This window comes from Colobus angolensis, unplaced genomic scaffold, assembly GCF_000951035.1.
Source record: "Colobus angolensis palliatus isolate OR3802 unplaced genomic scaffold, Cang.pa_1.0 Scaffold497, whole genome shotgun sequence".
NCBI lineage: Eukaryota > Metazoa > Chordata > Mammalia > Primates > Cercopithecidae > Colobus > Colobus angolensis.
The window spans coordinates 644,003-668,804 of NW_012118454.1; the positions used below are offsets into that span (position 1 = coordinate 644,003).

The window sequence follows — 24,802 nt, forward strand, 5'->3', positions numbered from 1 at the left end:
GTGTGGTATTATTTCTGAGGGCTCTGTTCTGTTCCATTGGTCTATATCTCTGTTTTGGTTACAGTACCATGCTGTTTTGGTTACTGTAGCCTTGTAGTATAGTTTGAAGTCAGGTAGTGTGATGTGGCTAGCTTTTTTAACAGTGTTAAATTTGAACATTTTCATCACCACAAAAAGTTCTGCTAAACATCATTCCTACAGATTCTATTGTTTTAGATTCTAGGACTATATTAACCGATCCCTAATAAAGTGAGATTAATTTGAAATTCGAAAACAGTTTAAAGAGCATAAACTCTAAATTTCTCAGAAATCATCTGGTATGTTTAAGTTTAGATTGTACTTTATCATTATCATATGTATAGAATTCCTAACTTCAAATAAAGAATGAGATTAACAAAATAATATTATTCTCAAAGAATGAGAATAATATTAAAATAAATGAGATGCTTCACTACTTTTCTAAGTTTAGAGCTGGTGAGAAAGAAGAAGAAATAAAGATTAAGAGCAGTGAAAATGGAAAATATATCTATCCATTCATCCATCATTCTTGTACCCATCTAGTCATTCTTTACAAATGTTCTTATTGAGTGTTGTTGCTTGTTCACACACTATGCTCTGGTTTTACATGTTAAATTTGAAGAAATCATAGTGTCTAAACTCTGAAAAGTTATTAAGTAATATTTAAAGTTTACATATGAAATAATAATTGAAATAATTCAATAATAGGCTAAATGCCATGAAAGCACAAAGAGAAAAGCAGTTTACCTATTACCAGCACAAAGAGATGAAAACACATTTGAATGTATGTGTCTTTATAACAGAACAATTTACATTCCTTCGGGTATATACCCAGTAATGGGATTGCTGGGTTAAATGGTATTTCTGTCTTTAGGTCTTTGAGGAATTACAACACTGTCTTCCATAATGATTGAACTAATACACACTGCCATCAACAGTGTAAAAGTGTGTCTTCTTCTCCACAACCTCACCAGTATCTATAATTTTGTGACGTTTTAATAATAGCCATTCTGACTGGTTTGAGATGGTATCTCATTGCGGTTTTGATTTGCCTTTCTCTAATGATCAGTGATATTAGCCAGGCATGTTAGTACACACCTGTTGTTCCAGTTACTTGTGAGGCTTAGGCGGGAAGATCACTTAAGCCCAGAAGATCAAGGCTAAGGTGAGCCATGATTGCCCCAGTGCACTCTAGCCTGGGTGACAGAGCAAGACATGGTTTACTGAAACAAAACAAAACAAAACAGAACAAAGACCTCTTTAAATGTGGTCCTTTGTGAACAAACACAGGAATATCGGAGGACCCAGGATTGTAATATGAACTTTTTAGGTTTCTCCTTCTTCCCCTCTCTATCCTTTTCTACCATTTTATTAAAGAGAGAAAGACCTTTTGACTTCAAAATAAAATGTCTTCTTAATGTTCATCCTAATTTTCCTAAGTATGTCAGACATTTGGCATTGATTCATTTATAAATGACTTTATAAAGACATAGAATTGTGAGGTGAGGATATAGATGGTGACTAGCATCTCTCTCACCCAATGAGTTAGCAAAGCTTCAGCTTATGATTATATATTATTTGACATTTCTAAGTCAGCTAAGACCTGACAAGAAAAGAAAAGATCTGACAGAGTTACCTTACCAGCATGGAAACAATTATTTCATTTAGCCTCATCTAAGAGGATAACAAATGAGAAAGCAAAATAAAAATAAATAAAAAAATTCATAAGAAGATTAATTGTTCTTTCCTACTGCTGCCTCTTCTTCCTCATCCTCATAAATGTAATAGAAAAAATTGAGCTAATCAAATTGTTAATTTGATTAATTATCAACAGATTTCTTATGACTTCTAGAAAACCAGCATGAGCTTAAACAAATATAATGTACTAGAAGTGCAGTGAATTGCAAACTGCAGATTTGGCAGATGCTTCAGTCCTCTTAGAGTTAATGAATAGTCACCGTAACCGGGATTGCCTGTGGGTTTTTCAAATTGGTGTCTCTAAATTTAAAAATGTCAAATGATCATTATCTGCCCAAATGTATTTTGGTCATAAGAATCCTAAATACACACATTAACTATGTAAAGTATCTGCCAGTCTCTTCACAGTCAGCAAAATGGCCATTATTAAAGCAGCATTTAACAAGAGTCATGAGAAATATTTCCTTTCTCATAGGTTTGTTTCACATTATCATTCCATAAAAAGAACTAATGGGACAGACATTTTGAAAGAAAGAAACTCAAGAGACTGAATCAATTAGAACACTTTGGTGTGGAAAGATAAATGATTGTTAAGAGGTGAATTAGTAAAGGAGATATTAACAATAATCAAATAAATTACATTAGAACAACAAACTTTTCTTTAAAATCATAAAGTAGTGGTACAAAGATATATTATTTGACATTTTAATGAAGCTTGTTAATGGCATTTTACTTAGTGGATAATATATTTAAGGTATGATTACCTTAATAGAATGGTCAGATAGAACATATGAATAGACTTACAAAAGAGTTTAGTGAATTCATGGAAATTAAATAAAAGTTTCATGGATAGATTTGAAGTGATATCATGGAGAATAATCATGTTCCTCTTACAAGGCAGTTAGGTATTCTGGAAAGAACACAGGCTTCAGGTTCAGAAACAAACTGAGTCTGAAACCTGAGTTTGTCCCTTCTCAAGTCCATGGCCTTGGCCTCTTGTTTAACAGCTTTGAGACTCATTTTTCTGATATTTAAAAAAAGGATGATGAGACTATAAAACCTAACTCAAAGGAGGAGTTAAGCAGGAATCCAGACACTCCTTTTGCTACAATCAAAACCATCACTCCTTGAGCACCCCAACACTCACCACAACCCCAACACTTACTCGCCATCCATCTGGCCCAAGCTATGTAGACAAATTTCCTCGAGCTCTTTATGCCCATTCACCATCACTCTCAATGGGAAGCCTAGGACTCCCAGGTAATCCACATGCCTGGACTGTAATTCCAATATGGCTGTCACCATTTTATAATGTGGCTTAATATTTTTAGTAATTCCCAGGTTTCTTTATTAAATTCTTCTTTGTAAAATATAACCACCCATTAAAATATAAGTTCCATGAGTACGAATGGCATGGTATTTTTTGCTCACTGCTCTATCCCCAGGCCTTATGAATGTGTCTCACACTCATTTTTGGTTCATTTCCTCATACTTTTTCTGCTACAACACTATGTAAGACCTCTGCTAAGAATACAGGATATGGTGGTGCATGAGCCACATGCCTCACCAAAAAGTAAAACAAATTTTCTGTAGTTAAAAAATTATACTGATCGGCCGGGCGCAGTGGCTCAAGCCTGTAATCCCAGCACTTTGGGAGGCCGAGATGGGTGGATCACAAGGTCAGGAGATCGAGACCATCCTGGCTAACCCGGTGAAACCCCATCTCTACTAAAAAAAAAAAAAAACTAGCCAGGCGAGGTGGCAGGCGCCTGTAGTCCCAGCTACTCGGGAGGCTGAGGCAGGAGAATGGCGGGAACCCAGGAGGTGGAGCTTGCAGTGAGCCGAGATCGAGCCACTGCACTCCAGCCTGGGGGACAGAGCGAGACTCTGTCACAAAAAACAAACAAACAAACAAACAAAAAACAAAAAAAATTATACTGATCTAGAAACATACTCCATTATTGTAGACATAAATCAAGTTATGCATAGAATTCAAAACGTTTGCATTTGATCTTTCTTTAAATAAGTCTCCTTAGTTTACTATTCTGCCCTCTATTTTATTGAGGTTTAATGTTTTGTCAACTGATTATGTTTGTTTAGTTAGACATATTAGAAGAGGGAAAAGAGCATTCCTCAGCCTATCTCCGGTTCTTCTGCTTAACAATACTATGAACTTGTCATGCTCAACTTATACAAATATAAAACTAGTATAATATAAAATTTGGCATTATTGATCTCAAGATTTCATATTAGATAATGAAATAGGTAGGGATTGTATAATATGTATAGCTTATTAAATAAGTACATGCTATTAGATTTTGACTGCCTTGCATTATCTTCTTTGATGTCTAAAACTGCATGTTGATATTGAAAGTAATGTAAACTTATTTTTTTCCATAAACTGCCCATAAAAGATTTGTGCTTCTGGTACCCTTGAGGTCCACCAATAGCCACCCCATGTCATCATAGTGAAAATATGAATGAGGCTAAAAGCTCTGAACGGAAACAAAATAGTATTTTACATAATTTCTTACTCAAGTGAGTTTGGTTAAATAAATAACAATGGAAGAATATTATTTTTCTCATTTTACATGGAACATTTGTCAAGATTTAGGGCCATAAAACACATCTCAGGAAACAGAAAATAATGAGAATCATACAAGGTAAATTTTCAGGTCACAATGAACTAACCAAGAAACCAACAACAGAAAGACAGAAAATCCCTATATATTTAACACACTTAAAAACCATATAGGACAAGGAAAAAGTCTCAGATAATATTAAAAAAAAAAAAAAGAAAATTAAAATATGACACCAAGTTTGCAGGAGGTAGAAAATGAAGTTCTTAGACAGGAATTTATACTACATAGTATTAAACAAATATATTAGAACAGAAAAAAGATTGAAAAATCAATATTCTAAGCTTCCATCTTAGCAAAATAGACTAAGGAATGCAATTTAAGCTCAAAGCCCCAAAACTAAGAATACTATGAAAATTATGATAGAAATCAATAAAAATGAAAACAGGAAACAATAGAGAAAATCAATGAAATGCAACTGTAGCTCTTGGAAAATATATTTTTTAAGATTTTCTAGGAAGACTGACCAAGAAAAAAGAAAGTAAACATTATGAACGTCAGAAATGAAAAGGGGTCATCACTATTCATTTTGGGGACACTAAAAGAACGATCAAAGCATACTACAAAGAACTCAGTAGATGCAGTGGAACAATTCCTGGAAAGAACAAACTAACAAAATTCACATAATGAGAACCATATAACCTAAATAACTTTATATCCACAAGGAATTGGATAAAGTATTCTATGACCCTGCAAAAAATAAATCACCAGGCCCAAAAGTTGTCACCAGTAAATTCTACCAAAATTTTAAGGAAGAAATGATATCAATTCTCCACAATCTTTTCCAGAAAATAGAAGAAGAAGGAGCACCTTCTAATCTATTCTATGAAGTGAGAATCAGCCAAATACAAAAATCAGAAAGCACATTACATGAATAAAAATGCACAGAATATTATATCTTAAAAAGACAGAGACAAAATCATGACCGAAATATTAGAAAATCAAATCCAATACATTTTACACATTTTGATGACATAAAAGTTATATTAGGCATGCAAGGCTGGTTCAACACTTAAAATTAAAATCAATCAAAACAATTCACCACATTGACAGACTAGAGAAGAAAAAACATATGATCACAGATTTGGCACAGAAAAACACACATTTGACAATACCCAACATTCATTCATGATTAAAAAAAAAACAAAAAAACTCTTAGAAAAGTTGGAATAAAGGATAACTTTCCCAACATGATTAAGAACATCTAAAAAAAAAAAAAAAAAAAAAGTTCATTAGCATCATACTTAATGGTAATAGGTGGATGCTTTCTCCCAAAATCAAGATTAGGGGAAAGATGTTACTATGGTTTGAATATGTGTCACCTTCAAAACTCCTTGAAATTTAATACCCAATATGGCAGTATTGAGAGGTGAAGTCTTTACGAGTTGACTGGATCATGAGGGCTCTGCCTTTATAAACTGATTAATCCATTCATGGATTAATGGGTTGATGTATAAATGATTTATAATCAGAGATAACTGGTAGCTTTATAAAAAGAGAAAGAAGAACTTGGTCTTCCACATGAGCACTCTCAGCTCTCTCACTATGTGATACCCTGCACCAACTCAGGGCTTTCCAGATCTTTATTTCAATTACCATTCTCTAATTATAGAATCCAAGGCTCCTTGAAGAAATGAATAATTTTAGACTGATAGGAACTATTCAGGATGAGCTAGGAGCATACTGTGGTGACAGGAAATAAGAAAAAGTTTACCCACAATAATAAGGACAAAGGGACATAGGGGCTAATTGAAAGAGATTCCAATAGCCAAAGATGAAACAATCTGAGCAACAGAATTAATAAAGTAGTACTGGATTATAACCCAAATTATAAAATAAATATCCAAGTGTCCATACTGATGCAAAAAGAATTGTATAAATCAATAAATAATGAAAAGGAATAGGTAAATTTCCTGTTCAGAATGATTTCAAGTTATTTATGTCATACTTGGCCTTTAAGGAAGTGGAACAATACTCCCCACTCCTGACTTGTGGGCTGTGCGTGATGACTATCTTCCAAAGAGTACAGTATGGAATGAGAGGGGAAGAAAAATTAACTTTACAATGGAGATGACTTACAAATCCTAACTCAAGTTAGATGATTAAGGTTAACATCAACAGCAATAAGATATATTCATAGTATGCACTCTCAATATGATGTGATGAGAATGGTATTTTAAGTCTTGTTTTTCTTCCCTGAAACAATTACTCCAATCTAATCTTGAGAAAAGCATCAGACAAATCCCAATTGAGGGACATTCTACAAGATACCTTAACCAGTGCTTCAAATTACTCAAGAAGAAGGAAATTCTAAGAAATTTTAATGATAAAAAGTAGCCAAAGAAGACATTACTGCTAAATGTCAGGTGGTATTATGTATTGGATTCTGAACAGAAAAAGGACATTGGGTAAAGATTGGAAAAATTTTAAGGAAAAATGCACTTTATTAAGTATTTTAACAGTGAATCAATGTTGGTTCATTAGTTTTGACCAACATACCATAGTAATTCAAGGTGTTTACATTGGAATTATCTGTATGATCTTTGCAATAATTTTGTAAATATAGACCCCCTGTAATAAAAAGGAAATAAAACCTTAAAAGTAAAAAGGGAACCATATATCTATATCAATATCTTCATGTCTCTCACTCTCTGTCTCTGTAACTATCTATTTTTAATTTAAAAATTCTTTTGAATCATCTGAGTATTTTTGTCAACATACTGGTGATTGGATTTCAACTCCACTCAATTATATGAGAAAATATAGAGTAGCTTTTTTGGCATTGGCATCAATTTTTTTTAAAGCTTCCCAGGAGATAGTAATGTGTACTCAGTATTATGAACAATTGAATTAGATGAACTGAATGGTTACTCCTAAAGAAATAGAAAACCTGAGTATCTTAATAACCATAAAATACAAGGAATCAAATGCAAGTGGCTTTATTTGTTAAGCCTATCAAATTTTCAAATAACAGGTAATGCCTAGATTGTTTAAACTTCTCTAAAACAGAGAATACTTTTTGAAAAAGTTTCATTATTCTTTCTAGGAAGTGAGCATAACCTGATATCCTAAGTCATCTAATAGATCGCAAAAATGACCCCAATAAAAACAACATTATATGTAGACCAATCTCACTCATGGACAGAGATGCTACACTATGTTAAATAAATAATACATCAAGAAAAAATAGTTTTAATCTCAGAAATGATCTTATGATTTAACATAAAGATATTCATTGATGTGATTCACTGTACTAATAGTTTTACCCAAATAAATCCAGGGAGGAACATATTCCAGTCTTTGTATAAAACCTTAGTCATATTACCAAATTAACTGTAAGGTATTTAAAAGCTCCTTTGAATTCACAAAACATATGTCGACTTCACAAATCCTGTGTTTGTGCATAATAACACTTCAAAAAATTCTTTTCAAATGTTTCTTCTACATATTCATCAAATCCCCAGAAATTGACTCAAAGACTTTTCCTCCTACAAATTTATCCCCAAACCTGGCCTATACATATACAGTTCACTACTTAACACAGGTTGGAACTACGCAAGTCCATTTACAGGTGGATTTTCTTCTGCCTCTGCCACCGCAAGAGAGTAAAAGTAACCCCTTCTCTTCCTTCTCCTCCTCATCCGACTCAACATAAAAATGATGAGGATGAAGACCTTGATGATGATCCATTTATTATGATGATCTATTTATTATGATGAACAATAAATATATTTTCTCTTATTAATTTTTAAATATTTTATATTCTTTAGCTAACTTAATTGTAAGAATACAGTATCAAATATATACAGCATACAAAATATGTTTTAATCAACTATTTATATTATTTGTAAGGCTTCCAGCCAACAGTAGGCAGTAGCCAAGATTTTGGCTACTATTAGTCAAGATTTTGCAGAGTCAAAAATTATATGCAGATTTTTGACAGAGTAGGGGTTGGTATATCTAATCTCCACGTTTTTCAAGATCAACTGTATACTTTCATTTCTTATCCCATCTAACTTCAATACTCTCTTTCTTTTTTCCCTTCATTCAAACATTAATCCTCTGTACTTTCTAAAGCAGATCCTGTTAGATTCATAGTTTTTCCTAATCGGTGTTTTTCTTAAAATAACCTGCACAAAAGGCTAAGAGGCCAATGAGACAACACAGAATCATTTTAACAAGAAAGAAGAGTGGGAAGAAATGGAAAGCTTCAAAATGGAACTTCAAAATTGTCTTTAATTGGTGAGCAGGAATTTAAAGAAGTTAATTAATTTAATATGTTTCACTCAGTCATAATAGATTAATGGGTTATAACCTCATGGTTATTTTGATACAGTTAAAAAATGCACTTACCAAAATTCAAAAATTTTCCTAATAAATATATCTTAGCTGTAAATGAGGAACATTTCTTAAAGTCAGCATATTATTAAGGAATCACTCCTTCATCAATGATTTTGGAAAAATTGTCTCTTTGGGGGAACAAATGGGGATAATACAGAATATTTCACATTATACTCACAAATATACTTTGGATGGGTTAATACTAAAACAAAAATGTATTAATTACATTTTAAATTAATACTAAAACAAAAATATGTATAATAATATAATATAATAAATTATAATAACAAAGTAGTCCTGAAAAAATGTAGTAAAACTAAATAAAATACATAAAAATGTGAAAAACAATTCCAGCCAGGTGTGGTGGCCATGCCTGTAATTCCAGAAATTTGGGAGGTCAAGGGAGGAAGATTGTTTGAGCCCAGGAGTTAGAGACCAGCCTGGGTAACATGGTGACACCCCCTCTCTACAAAAAATTAAAAAAATAGGAAAGCAGGGCATGGAGGCATATGCCTGTGGTCCCAGCTACTAGGGAGGCTGAGGTGGGAGAATCACTTGAGCCTGCAGTGAGCCATAATCATGCCAGTGCACTCCAGCCTAGGTGACAGAGGGAGACCCTATCATTAAAAAAAAAAAAAAAAAAAAAGGAAGATAAGAAAAGCATTTCCATTAGTTTGCAGTGTGTAAAACCCACTTACAGAACATAAAATCTTTAATGCCCTAAGAAAAAATAGGCAGATTTAAATAAACTATAATGAGGATCAAAATGATGACAGATATTATAAACAAAATTAAGAAACAAGCAACAAATTAGGAGAAAATAGTTGCATCATATAAAATATATATCTGGAACATTCCTATAAATTAGATTTACAAAGGCAAACAACAGAATGGAAACATGTGCAAAGAATAGGAACAAAAAAATAAATCCAAGCAATTAGCAACTCTAACAAGAAATTTCTCAACCTCCCAGAAATAGCAAAAATGCAAACAGAAATGCAAATAATTAGGGTGTGTCCTTTTGTTTATTAACAAGATAATATGTTTTGGCTCTGTGTCCCCCCGACAAATTTTGTCTCGAATTGTAATCCTCATATGTTAAGATAGGGACCTGAGGGGATGTGGATCATGGTGGCAGGTCCCCCCATGCTGTTCTCATGGTGGTGAGGGAGTTCTCAGGAGTTCTGATGGTTTAAGTGGCAGTTTCCCCTGCACTTTCTCTCTCTTGCTGCTTGTGAAGCAGTTGCTTGTCTCTCCTTCACCTTCTGCCATGATTTTAAGTTTCCTGAGGTACCCTGCCCCCAGCTATGTGGAACTGTGAGATAATTAAATATATATTCTTTATAAATTATCCAGTCTCAGGTATTTATAGTAGTGTAAAAATGGACTAATACACAAGACAAAACTAAAACTGAATTGGCAAAGCAAACAGGCAGTCTTATCAAAGAAGCAATTGGGTGTTATTTGTCTAAGTCTAAAAATAAGATCAAATAGTGTTTGACCCAGTAAATCAATTTCTAGGCATTTTTTGTACATGTGTAGAAACATATATATGTATTATATATAATTTTAATAAAAAATTGGAAATTAATATGGTTTGGCTGTGTCACCATTCAAATCTCAACTTGAATTATACGTCTGAGAATTCCCACATGTTATGGGAGGGACCCAGGGGGAGGTAATTGAATCACAGGGACCGGTCTTCCCCATGCTATTCTCATGATAGTGAATAAGTCTCATGAGATCTGATGGGTTCATCAGGGGTTTCTGCTTTTGCTTTTTCCTCATTATCTCTTGCTGCCATCATGTAAGAAGTACCTTTTACCTTCTGCCATGATGCTGAGGCCTCCCCAGCTATGTGAAACTATAAGTCCAATTAAACCTGTTTTTGTTCCCAGTTTCAGGTACGTCTTTATCAGCAGTGTGAAAACAAACTAATACAGAAACAATACAAATTTTCATAAATTTTTAGCAAGGTAAATTGCCATCTAACTAGAGGCTACATTTTGCAGCCTTCCTTAGGCTTGAAGGTGATCCTATACTAATTCTGGGCAATCATAGGTGAATAGCAATGATTTTTGCAATTTCTGGGCAGTAGGAATATCAAACGGTAGCTGTTAGTTTTTCATTTCTTCTATTATTTCTGCCCCATTATAAGAGCCATATCAAAACATGGCGGAGAAGAATCAGCTCCTCTTGTGGAGATGACAAAAATGAAACAAAACATTTTAGTGGATGGATGGAATCTAGGTCACCAAAAACTGTTGTAGAGAAAGCCTGCCAACCCTCCTGGAACTTTTGTGTAGGAGAAAATCATACTTTCCATTTGACTGAAGCCCCTAATATTTGGTTCTAGATAAAGAGGTTGGAATAATACCTCAACCAATGTAGTAGTAAACCATACACATTGAGCCTGTGACTCTGAAATGTGAAAGCACTGTTATAGACACTTTTATCAGAATTCACATACAGGTTTACATTCAAAACCAACAAAGTGACATGCTGACATCTCCAAAATTCTTAAAGACACAAATCTCAAGCAGCTTAGATTTTATCTTAGTTGCATCTTTTTTACTAACCTCCAAAGTAAGAGCCATCTGTCAGCTTCATTTCTTTACTGGATTTTGTAATGACACCAGCAACACCATGTTGAATGAAATACATTTTTTTACCCACGGCTCCTTCTCGTATGATATAATCTCCAGGTTGAAACACCTCAAATCTCAACTTGCTCAGCATGGCAGTCACAAAATTAGGATCCGCATTAGCAAATAAAGGCATTGTAGCCACCAGTTTCCGACAGTTGAAGTTGACTATCTCCTAAAGATGTCAAGAGTAAACAAATATTAAGACAGAGATTAATCATATCTGGAAGAAAAACATGCTGAAATTAAAAAAATAGATATAGTATAACATTGCAATTTAAATTTAGATACAAAAATTCATAAATTATAGTAATGCAGATCACATTACAGTCAGGATTGTGTTTTATTTTGATGTTGAAATTTTTGTATTCCCAGAACCTAGTGTAGTATAAGAATATATTAAATATTCGATAAATGTTAATTCAATATATGAAAATCTCATCTTTTAAAACTTCCCGTTTCTTTACTATTGTGTATATGAAGCTAAAACTTCTAAAATGTGAATATATTTTATTCTTCATTTTATCTTTGATTTATGAAGAATGAAAGCCATATCACTTCCTATTAGCTATGACATTGCTGCTTCTGTGCTCTATTTTGTCTGGGCCCAACTACCAGACAAAAGCATTTTGATGTTTTTTTTTTTGTGTTAGTGTCATTCACATTAGAGTGAGGACAATGGATGGTACAGAAAAAGGTTACACAAAGGAGACTCTAATCTAAAATTACAAATTCATCAGGCACAGTGGTTCATGCCTGCAATCCCAGCACTTTCGGAGGTCAACGCGGGTGGATCACGAGGTCAGGAGTTCAAGACCAGCCTGGTCAAGATGGTGAAACCCCGTCTCTACTAAAAATACAAAAATTAGCTGGGCATGCTGGCGGGCACTTGTAATCCCAGCTACTCGGGGGACTGAGGCAGAGAATTGCTTGAACCCAGGAGGCGGAGATTGCAGTGAGCAGAGATCACACCACTGCACTCCAGCCTGGAAAATACAGTGAGACTCAATCTCAAAAAAAAACCAAAAAAACAAAAATTAAAATTATAAATTCAACTGGTGTCTGGGCTGGAATCAGAAGTCGTTCTTTCTAAAGACTCTTGGGATTCCATTGCAAGTGATGGGCTAGAGAGAGGACATATTTGCCTTTTCCTGACTTGTTTGTTTTATTCCAGGAGCAAGTCAGTTCTTAAATAGGAGATCTGTATGTTTGATTTCATTCTGTGGATTCTGGTCAAGATTAAACCTATTTTTATCTCTCTGGATGAAAACAGAAATGTGGAACCAAACATTTTTAATCATGCAAATCAGTTATGTGACACAAAATAGACAGTGGAAATCTACATTTTGCCACAAAGCCACTTCTCAGAAATTTCCTTACCAATGAGTCGCCCTACAAAAGGTTGGGACTGCATTTGTGATTTTGTTTAAGACCCCACAAAAGGTTGGGACTGCATTTGTGATTTTGTTTAAGAGGCACAGAAATTGGTCATGTCTGCTAAGAGGTGAAAAGAAGGCACAAAGAATCATAGGTAGTAACACAGTCTGAGAACTCTATCTTCTGCCTTGGAGAAGTGTGCTATACAGACCCATAAATTCCAAGACTGAGAAAGAAAGTTTCCATGATCTTACTTCATCAAATGACCTAATACCATTCAGGATAGATAAAGAATTCCAGCTGATACAGAAGGCACAACACTTTGGATCTACTGTGGAAGAGAAGGTGTTTCATTCTCAACAATATTTTGTGAGTTTAGTTAAGAATAACAATGTCTGTAATAGTAGAGCTTCACGGAAGATGAGAAAATATACACAAATAAGCAACAATAATCAGAAAGTGAACTTAGCAGCAAAGACAAGAGAAAGATATTAAATGTGGTACTTAGTGCAGCATTATTCAGGCCAAAATATACACTTGAGTCCATGATTGACTGTATCTAGGGAAATTTGTGATAATTTTATCTGATGCATGGAGTGTGGGTCTATAACAATGTTCAGTAAGTAGTAAGTACTGAATAAATATGTATGCATATAAAGGAAGCACTGAAGAAGGAAGAAATGAAGGAGAGGAGGAAGGAAAGAAAGAAGGGAGGAAGGGAGGGAACAGGTGGGAAGGAAAGAAGGAATGGATTAAAGAAGAAACAGGCAGGGAGGGAAGGAGGAAGAATAAAGAAGGAAGGAAAGAAGGAAGGAAGGAGGGAGGGAAAGAATGAATGAATGAAGGAGGGAAGGAAGGGAGGGAGGGAGGGAGAAAGGAAGGGAGGAAGGTGGAGTTTCAGTTGTAAAAATGTATTCACAAACACTAATTTTATTCTCATTGGGAGATGGTTACTTAAAACTCAGCTTTCTCAAGCAAATGGCTTGAGAGACAAGTCTTCTGAATTACAAAATTTGTTTTTACTCTTCTAAATATTTCTATACAAAAACAACAGGAAGATAAAAAGTGATGTGGAGTTAAAAGAAGACAGAGCTATGTCATGAAAATAGCTAGATTAGTTGATTGAGAGTTAATTATTTTACATATAAAATGACATAGAATAATACCGTGTAGGAAATCGAAAATGACTCAGATTATGGAGAAAATAATTTTTCATACAAAAATAATAGAGAATCCCTTCATGTTTGTACCTTGATTTGAACTATGCAAATGTTTCACTTCACTGATCTCTCATTTTTTATTTTAGGAAATAATTGCAATTATGAATAACTTGTTAATGATACATTTCATATCCAGGTGTTTCTGTTAGAACTCCATTTATTATAACACTCCTGGAATAATTTCATATTTTTGTTTGAAGAAATCTATTAATGTTTTCTTCCTTCATGCAACTTTTACTTCCCAGGAGTATTACCTGATTAAAACTGTAAATTCTAAAAAAGATATGATAGAAAAAAGGTAATGAGAAGGAATCTTCTTGGATTCTAAAAGTCTTTCATCCTCCCATGAAAACTGCTCATTTTGAGGATGTCTAGTATATAGAAGCAATCATGTAAGTACAGAATGAAGCAAAACTTTAAAAAAAATTTTTAATCAATCACCCTTCCTTATGGCACATTGAGGTAAATAAAACACACAATTACTATCTCTAACATCCATTCAGATTACTTATGGCACTTGTTATAATTATCTCTTTTTATCAAAATATCACATCTGAGTTAGGAGTATTATCTATATGCATTAAATTGAGGAAAGGTTGCTTGCTAAGGAAGGCAAATGCATGGTTCTGATCTTAGTAATAAGTTGCTCCAGACTATTAAGTTTATGCTGGCACTTTAAAAAATGCAATTATTTCTTTCCTGGAACATTTTGTAGTATAAGAAAGTATGTACATACTAAAAACAAATGAAAAAACAAACAGAAAGACCAATCCCCAAAATGAAACAGAACAAAAACCCCACAGTAATGAAGGTATTTCAAAGGGACACAAGGGCCAACTGAAAGAGCTACCAATGGCCAAACAAAGATGGAAAAATTTGAGTAACAACAACAAAAAGTATTGAATTAAACCCAAAGTATAAAATACATAACCAAGAACACATACAAATCTAGATGACTGGCTAAACTACTAAAAAGTCAGGGATAACACATAAACTTTCTCTTTAAATTCAAAATAATTTCAAATAATTCATATAAGCACTCCTGCCTCAAAAAGTTGGAGAATAATTATCAAACCCTGAAGGATGGGCTGAGCATTGAGCATGGGGACTTCCTTCAAAGAATACAATAAGGAAAAGAGGGGGAAAAGTAGCAACTTTCCAACAGAGAAACATGAAAAACTCTACCTCAAGTCAGACGATCAATGTTAACATCAACAGTGCTAAATCATATTGGTAGCATGTCCTCTTGGTATGATGTAATCAGAAGGGCATTTTACTTTTGTGGCATTCCTGCACCAAACCCATAATCCCAGTTTAATTATGACAAAACCATCAGCAAACCCAAATTCAGGAAAATTCTATGCAATATTTGGCCAGTTCTCCTCAAGATGATCAAGGTAATCAAAAACAAGGACATTTGGAAAAAACTGTCCCAGACAAAGGGAGACTAAGGAGACAGGACAACTGACCATAATGTGGTATCCTGGATGAGATCTTATGATAGAAAAAAAGAACTTTAAAGCAAACTAAGGGAATCTGAATAATGTTTGGACTTAATAATTATGTATCAATTTTGAGTCATAACTGTAGTTATTACAAATGTAGCATACTAATGTAAGGTATTAAAAACAGGGGAAATTGGATGTGAGGTATATGGGAATTCTCCATACTATTTCTGAAGCTTTTTTGCTTATATAGTTTGGATGCTTAGCATGCCACGTTTCATGCTGGAATCTGACCTAATATTGCAGGTGGTGCATGGGAGGAGGTGTTTCAGTCATGGGGGAGAAGAACCCACATGAATGATTTGGTGCTATCCTTGAGTTAATGAGTGAGTTCTCACTCTCTTAGTTCCCATGAGATCTGATTGCTAAAAGGAGCCTGGCACCTACTCTCTCTCTCACGTCGTTTCTCATCATGTGACATGCAGGCTCCCCTTCCCCTTCCACAATGATTGAATATTTCCTGAGGTCCTCACTAGAAACAGATGCTGGTGCCATGCATCTTGTATAGGCTGTTGAATTGTAAGACAAATCAATTTCTTTACAAATAGCTCAGCCTCAGGTATTCATTTATAGCAATGAAAAATGAATTAAGACATCTGCAAATATAAAATTATTCTAAAATAAAAAGCTTATTAAAGATGTAATTACTGCTCTTCATAGTTAAGAAAATATGATATTTTGTCATAGCATGTAAAGCATATTTTCTTTAATTTAACTCATTTAAAAGTTAATTTAAAAAAGATATCCTAGAAAATACTTGAAAACAATCATATCATAGTGCAGTCTGGGGTTAAGCAGCAGGCTTGGGATGTGTCTGTTTATTTGCTGTGGAGTTAATAATTGTAGTCTGTCATAAGAAGACAAACTGTATATATATAATGCGTTTTCAACCTCAGATAAATGTTTTTATCAAGTTTTTGTTTACTAATAAAAATCTATAATTATTTCTGTATTCTGTTCCATTGGTCTATGAGTCTGTTCTTGTACCAGTACCATGCTGTTTTGGTTACTGTAGCCCTTTAGTATAGTTTGAAGTTGGGTAGCATGATGCCTCCAGCTTTGTTCTTTTTGCTTAGGATTGTCTTGGCTATTCGGGCTAGTTTATGGTTCCATAAGAATTTTAAAACAGTTTTTTCTAGTTCTGTGAAGAATGTCAGTGGTAGTTTAATGGGAATAGCATTGAATCTATAAATTGTTTTGGGTGGTATTGCCATTTTAACAATATTGATTCTTCTTGTCCATGAGCATGGAATGTTTTTCCATTCGTTTGTATCATCTCTGATTTCTTTGAGTAGTGGTTTGTACTCTCCTTGTAGAGATCCTTCACTTTCCTTGTCAGCTGTATTCCTAGTTATTTTATTCCTTTTGTGGCAATTGTGAATGGAATGTCTTCTGAAATTTGTGTCTCAGCTTGACTGTTGGTGTACAGGAATGCTGACACAATTTTTGTACATTGATTTTGTATCCTGAGACTTTACTAAAGTTGTTTATCAGCTTAAGAAGTTTTAGACTGACATAATGGGGTTTTCTAGACATGAGATCATGTCATCTGCAAACAGGGATAGCTTGACTTCCTCTTTTCTTATTTGGATGCCCTTTATTTACTTCTCTTGCCTAATTGCTATGGCCAGAATTTCCAATACTATGTTGAATAGGAGTGGTGAGAGAAGACATCCTAGTCTGGTGCTGGTTTTCAAAGGGAATACTTCAGCTTTTGCCCTTTCAGGATGATGTTAGCCATAGGTTTGTCATATATGGCTCTTACTATTTTGAGGTATGTTCCTTCAATACCTAATTTATTAACAGTTTTGAACATGAAGGGATATTGAATTTTATCAAAAGCCTTTTCTGCATCTATTGAGATAATCATGTGGTTTTGTCTTCAGTTCTGTTTATCTGATTAATCATATTTATTGACTTGTGTATGTTGAACTGACCTTGTATCCTGGGGATGAAGCCTACTTGATTGTGGTGGATAAGCTTTTTGATGTGCTGTTGGATTCCGTTTGACAGTATTTTGTTGAGGATATTTGCATCGATGTTCATCAAGGATATTGGGCTAAAATTTTCTTTTTTCATTGTTTCTTTGCCAGGTTTGGTATCAGGATGATGTTCCCCTCATTGAATAAGTTAGGGAGGACTCCTTCCTTTTCATTTTTTGGGAATATTTTCAGTAGGAATGCTACTGGCTCTTCTTTGTATATCTGGTAGAATTCAGCTGTGAATCCATCTGGTCTTGGACTTTTTTTGGTTGGTAGGCTATTTATTACTGCCTCAAGACTAAATGTAAAAACTAAAACTATAAAAACCCTGGAAGATAACCTAGCCAATGCCATTCGGGACAGAAACACAAGCAAAGATTTTATAATGAAGATCCCAAAAACAACTGCAACAAAAGCAGAAATTGACAGATGGGAACTAATTAAACTAAAGAGCTTCTACACACCAAAATAAACTATCAACAGAGTAAATAGCCTATGGAATGGGAAAAAATTTTTGCAAACTATGTATCTGACAAATGCCTAATATCCAGCATCTATAGTAACTTAAACAAAATTATAAGAAAAATACAAACAACCCCATTAAAAAGTGGGCAAAGAACATGAACAGACACTTCTCAAAAGAAGATATACAAGGTCAACAAGCATATCATAAAGAGCTCAACATCACTGATCATTAAAGACATGTAAATCAAAACAAAATGAGATACCATCTCACATCAGTCATAATGATTATTATTAAAAAGAAAAAATAACAGATGCTGGTGATGTTGTGGATAAAAAGGAACATTTATACACTCTTGAAGGGAGCATAAATTAGTTCAGACATTGTGGAAGACAGTGTAGTGATTCCTTAAAGACCTGGAGACAGAAATACCATTCAACCCAGGAATCCCATTACTGGGTATATATCCAAAGGAATATAAATTGTTCTATCATAAAGACACATGCATGTGTATGTTCATTGCAGCACAATTCACAATAGTAAAGACATGGAATCAACCCAAATGTCCATCAGTGAATGACTGGATAAAGAACATGTGGTAAATATATAGCATGGAATACTATGCAGACATAAAAAAGAATGAGATCACGTCTTTTGCAGGGACATGGATGGAACTGGTGGCTATTATCATTAGCAAATTAATTCAGGAATAGAAAACCAAAAGCCTCATGTTCTCACAAGTGGGAGCTAAATTAGAACACATGGACATATAGAGAGGAACAACACAAACTGGGGCCTCTTGGAGGATGGGAGGAGGGATAGAATCAAGAAAAATAATTAATGGATACTAGGCTTAATACCTGGGTGATGAAATAATCTGTACAACAAACCCCCATTATCTCCATGTTCATCTATTTAAAAAACATGCACATCCTGCACATGTACGCTTGAACTTAAAATGAAAGTTAAAAAATCTATAATTATTTCAAAGTTAGAAATATTTCTTCATTTATTAAAGACACCAAAAAAATGAGGGAGAAACAAAAATGTTGTTCCAAAGAAATTCTCCCTCCAAGGAATATTATTACGTAATTTATATAGCATCAATATGGTTTTTATTTTAAAACATCTCAAGTTGCCTACTAGCAAAAGGGTGGATTTCAAATGTTGCTATTTAAAATACACTGGTTCAATTTCTTCCTACATTTGCAATCAGCTTATGTTAGAAAATTTGTTTAAACATCTGAGAAGGGAATTGGTAATTTTTGCTGACATTTTATTTTGTTAAAATCAGTCATAAGAAATATTGGGTATAAACACCCATGCAGAAATAACATAATTTTGAAGTTAAACAACATCAAGTTCTCTGGAGTGGACTTGTTGCTTTAGTGTTGATAATTATGGCGTAAGTGTTATGATCCATGGAGGGTATGTTGCCCATAAAAGGAACAGTTCGATATAAAAGTGTTGACTGAAGAAATGCCAAGAATGTGATTTTGGTAAAATTCTTTGCATAAGGTTTCTCATTGAAAATGCATGAGACCTGTAGCTTTATTTATCCCTCTGAGGAAAAGTTCAGATAGAGCAGTAATTGCAGAGGAAGAGTACACTGGCCGCCTTGGAACCTGGAGGGAATGGTTGCCTTCAAAGTTCATCAACAGCTTTCTCAAATTTCTAGCTGTGGGCTACACACTGGGAAGCCAAGTAAATAAGCTCAGATGGGAAATGCTGCGAATTATTTCCTCAAATATTTCAAGTTAGAAAAAATCTTCGTAATCAAGAAGAGTCCACGTTGGAACCCAAGGTGTACATATATTTGTATTCATTAAGAAGCTGTCTTAAAAGATGACACAAGCTAGAAATATTTATGTCAGATTTTTCTGAGATCCACCTTTCAACCAAATGGAATGGTTGTTTAAGTCTTCTAAAACATTCACTCACACACTTGGGTGAAGATTTTTCTTATGCAACACCCTCTTGAGGATGCTTTTCATTTGGCAAACAGTAACCCTGCTAAAGGGTAGTGCTAAGATTTTAAATCAAATTTTATATATTATTTACAAGAATGAAGCAGCAATAAAGAATCCTGTTATTTGTTCTTTGGTTGACATGATGTCTATTTATTTTAGATATAAAAGTATTTGCTTACAGCAGTCCTTCCCATTATTTTGCTAAAATATGACAGGATTATTCATGTTCATTGTTGAGTCACAGTGTAGGGAGTTTCTTTTTAAGTTACAACAGAATTTGAAGTGGACAAATCCTAAGTGTACACAAATTTTAAGTGATTTTTTTTTTTTAAATATATGCACCCATATAACCAGCTGGATTCAAATACAGACAATTTCTCAGAAGGCTCCTTTTGCCTCATCTTAGTCAACCAAGAGGTTCTAGCTATTCTGATTTCTATCACTACAGAGCAGTTCTGCTTGTTCTTGAAATTCACATAAATGAGGTAGCATACTATGTAATCTTTTGTGTCTTTGTTCTTTTACTCACCATTCTGTTAATGTGATTGCTAACTGTTGTATGGTGGAAGATCATTCTTTTTAAATTTCAGGCTATATTTCATTTTATGGTTATACTACAATTTATTTATCCATTCTACTCTTCATGGCATTTGGGATGTTTCCAGTTTTAGGCTAATAAAATAAACATCCGTTAAAAATTAAAGGCTGGGAGGAACATTCTTGAAGCACCTTATGCACTGATTTATCTTGAGTATATACCTTATATTGGAATTTCTGAATAACAGAATAAGTATATACTTCACTACAGTTGCTGCCAAAAGTTTTCCTAGATGATTCTACTATTCTTCTCTCATTCCATCAAAATGTAGTGTTTCAATTGTCCCACATCTTTGGCAAAATTTGATTTTATCATTTAGCCATTGGTGGGTAAGCAGACATATCTCACTGTTTTGCTTTTTGCACTTGTGTTTTTTTCTTACTGTAGTTTTAATTTGCCTTTTCCCATTAGTATCCTCATTAAGCACATTTTCCTAAGCTTTTTGGTCAGATGAATAGCCTGTTTTGTGAGGTGCGCAATAAAGAGTTTCCCCTTTTTCTATGGTAAGAGTTCTTCATAAACTCTTGACATGAGTCCTTTTTTGGGGGATATGCACTGCAAATACTTTCTCCCCATCTGTGGCTTGCCTTTTCATTCTAAGTAGTATCTTTTATTGTAATTGTTTTGTTGGTAATTTTTTTCCTGTTTTTATAGCTTTAGCACTTCCAGAAAAAAATGAGTTTGATAAATTCAGATTGTTTCTAGAAGGATTTATGTTAATCACAAATCTGTAGTTTGGAATTCTAAATACTCTGAGATTTTAAGAAATTTTAAGCAATATCTCATTTAGTTATTATAAAAAAGAATAGCAAAACTTTAAGGTTCCTTTAGTACTATAACTTTATATTGATAACTTAAATATCACTTTATAAAGTCCCATTTTGTGAAACATCTAATTCAGCTCCATTTTACATTATTATTATTCTAAACAGTATGTTTCTGAAAAGTTTTAAGCATGGTTGCTATAAATATAATTTCCGCCACTACACAAATGAATCATAGAGTAATCTTAACAAAATAGAGCTGCTGTTACATTGCTAAATTTCTACACTCCAACACACCCTATATTTTTAGACTATACAGAGCACATAAGATCTTCCTTCTAAGAACTTACATCAGACATTCAAAAGACATCCCTACCTGGAGGTTTCTTTATTGACTTTAGAAACAAATAAATATATGGAAGCAAATCTATACCACGTGAAACTCATCTTCTAGAATATCCTATTAAAAAGTGCTCCAAATATCCCATTTTTTTCTTTCCAATTCAGTAGCTTGAATTCTTTATAATCAAAACAGCAGCTGGTATGTTTAGGGAGTTTTTTTTAGGCAAAGATAATTCTAAGAATGAATGTAATAAAAAGAAGAGACAACATTTATTGAGTTATTGCTGGGTTTCAGGTATTGTCTAAATGTTTTACAAATATTAATTTATTTTATCCTCACAGCAATCCTATGTCTTAGGTAGTATTACTGCCCCATTTTGTAGATGTTATGTAGTCTGCCAGTAACCACATGCTTGCAAAAGGAGGAACTATGGTATCTCAGGGCGGCCTGGCTTGCTACTTTGGGGTTTTGATGGATTCTGAGAAGCCACCTTAACCTTTGCACAAATCTAGAATCACCACAAATCTTGAAGGTTTAGATATTAACCAACAATTTGTTTTTTTGAGTTACATACATTTGGAAAGACTGACATGGACATTTGTTGATTGTCAGGTGGCAAACTGAAGGCTATACATTGGCTTTTGAAAATCTGAATGGTTTTTAAAAATCTGAATCTGAATCCCTTTATACATGGCATGTACATTTCTATTCGTCACAGTTTTTAAAACACCATCTGTATTTAATATCTTGCTATTTCCTACAATTAGGCTATCTGACTGGCTTCTTAAAGCAATAGAATTTGAGATCTTTGGACACTAAACCAAGGAACTGCAAGAAAAGAAAGGGAGACCAGTATTTGTTCTTGTCTGCTGGGGGATTCATGTCTTATATCACAGGGGACAGTGTCAACAAACTGAACATTTTCTTTGTGGCTCGTCAATGACTGCCCTTTATATCTCCCTTTCAAATAAATGTTTCTGTCTATTTGTTTCCTCAATGGTATCTCTGGATCTCCCTACACAGCCCTAAAATAACATTTGTAATTTATTTTGATTACAAATTAGGGATGTAGAAAGAGGATGGGAACCTGTTTTATTAACTCCCCATTTTTAGCCAGGTAGTTCGCATATTATATCTCACTTATTCCTGGGGAAAAAACAACCTAACAATAAACTTAAATTTTGTTTTATTTCTTCAACGTATGCAGAAGAAGAAAGTGGTGCTTAGAGAGAGGAAAAGTATTGCCTAGGCCACAGAGCTAGAATATGTGTAGAGAAAACTAACTGTGCTCATTTCACCCCAGCATGGGGCCTCCCTGTTATCTGGATAAAAGTCATGAAAGCTTAGCATGTAGAATTAACCCACAGCTTTATATTTTGCAATAGTGTATACTTCAAAATGAAAAAAAGAGAGTCGCTTTTAGCATCTTACAGCTTCTTTAATCTAAAATTTTGCCCAATTGAGACTAATATCTATTTTTTTGCTTAAATGTATTTCTTAGACAATTTATATTTTAAACCAGCTTGAATGCCACATTTTACACACATATCTATTTTTATGGCAGATTATTTAATGGCAATACATTTACTGTTGTGGGATTATTTAAACATACGTGGTTCTAGTTAAGGTATATTTTTAAAATCTTGCATTTTATTGTACATGATTCAAATTTTGCTGTGCAAAGATAACTGCTTTAACGATAGTCAAAATTCTTTTGAAAACAGAAAAACAATGTTTATTTTGCATACAAAAATAACTTTATCTTCAATTATATACATTAATTTATATGTCAGGTAAATAAGAAGCATTTCCTCTGTGCCTCACCGAAAATTAGTGTAAACAGTAAATATGGAAGAAAACAAATGCGATCTTGAGGCATAACTAAATGACTCAGCATTATATTGGTAAATAAGCATCCTGGTTAATATGAACTCATTTCCTCTAATAATTCCATGACATAGTCACAAATGTTTTAAGGGAAAATTGGAGTCTTGGTAGCTGGAACTATACAACAATTATTAATTTAAAAAATGTAATCATGGAGCCTAAGGACACTTAACAAAGGTGTTAATGGGCTTTGGGTGGCTTTCCCGAACCCACTGAAATCATATGCAAATAGGTGAATACTGTGTTTGTGTCTTATATGAAACAGATGACAGCTTTTCTTAGATTTTTTAAAGGGTCCACTGGTCTAAATGTAGTATAATGACAACAATGATGATATTCACTAACATTTATTAAATGCTTTGTGTTTTCTCATGTAATTATAACAACAACCCAATGAAATACAGGTTGAGAATCCCTTATGTGAAATGCTTGAGACCAGAAATGTGGCAGATTCCTGATTTTTTTCTTATTTTGGAATATTTGCATATCCCAAATGAGAAATCTTGGGATGGGATTCAACTCTGAACATAAGATTCATTTACGTTTCATGTATACTTCAAACATACAGTCTGAAGATAATTTTATACAATATTTTAAAATAATTTGTACGTGAAACAAACTTTTGAATGCAACCTGTCACATGAAGTCAAGTGTGGAATTTTTCACTTGTGGCATCGTGTCAGTGCTCAAAAAGTTTCAGATATTAGAGTTTTTAGAGGTTTGTATTTTCAGATTAGGTATGCTCAACCTGTAGTTACATTATTAACCCAATTTTATAGATAAACCAAATGAGTCTCAAAATAGTTGTCATTTGTCAAAAATCACAGCACGTAGGAAGTGAAGGCTAGTACTACTAAGAAGTATGTAGTCTGTACCTTAAGCAACCTTGTCTGATATAATGGTTCCTAATTGCTTGGGGTTATCAGGCACTTGAAACACGGCTAGTGTGAGGGAGGAACTGAGTTTTTAATTTATTTAATTTTAACCCACTTAAGTTTAAAGTTAAAAACTGATACAATTCCGTTTTTAGAAAATGTTAAATTATGTCTGAAGACACTTGGACAGGTGGATGTACTTCTTCAACTGTAAATTGGTTTACAGTTTACAGTTTAATACAGGTAAAGCGTTTCTGAGAAAAATTCAGCATCCAAATCAAGATGTGCTACAAATATTAAAATATACACCAGACTGTGAAGACTTGATACAAAAAATGAATGTAAACTATCTCGTGAATGATGTTCTTATATTGATTGTGTGTTGAAATTATAACATTTTGGATATATTTAGTTAACAAATTTATTACATTTAATTTTACTTTTTTACTTTTTAGTGTAACTACTAGAAAATTTAAA

At 33.7% G+C, this 24,802-nt stretch overlaps 1 protein-coding gene across 1 annotated transcript in view; it reads right to left on the minus strand.

The window, feature by feature from the left end:
- Positions 1 to 24,802, minus strand: part of HCN1 (hyperpolarization activated cyclic nucleotide gated potassium channel 1) — a gene marked incomplete at its 5' end in the record, with an annotated part of 444,560 nt that overhangs the window by 31,612 nt on the left and 388,146 nt on the right. Inside the window, one exon of the mRNA XM_011959469.1 lies at positions 11,276 to 11,516. Within this exon, the coding sequence (XP_011814859.1) occupies positions 11,276 to 11,516 (241 nt within the window). The remainder of the gene's footprint in view (positions 1 to 11,275; positions 11,517 to 24,802) is intronic.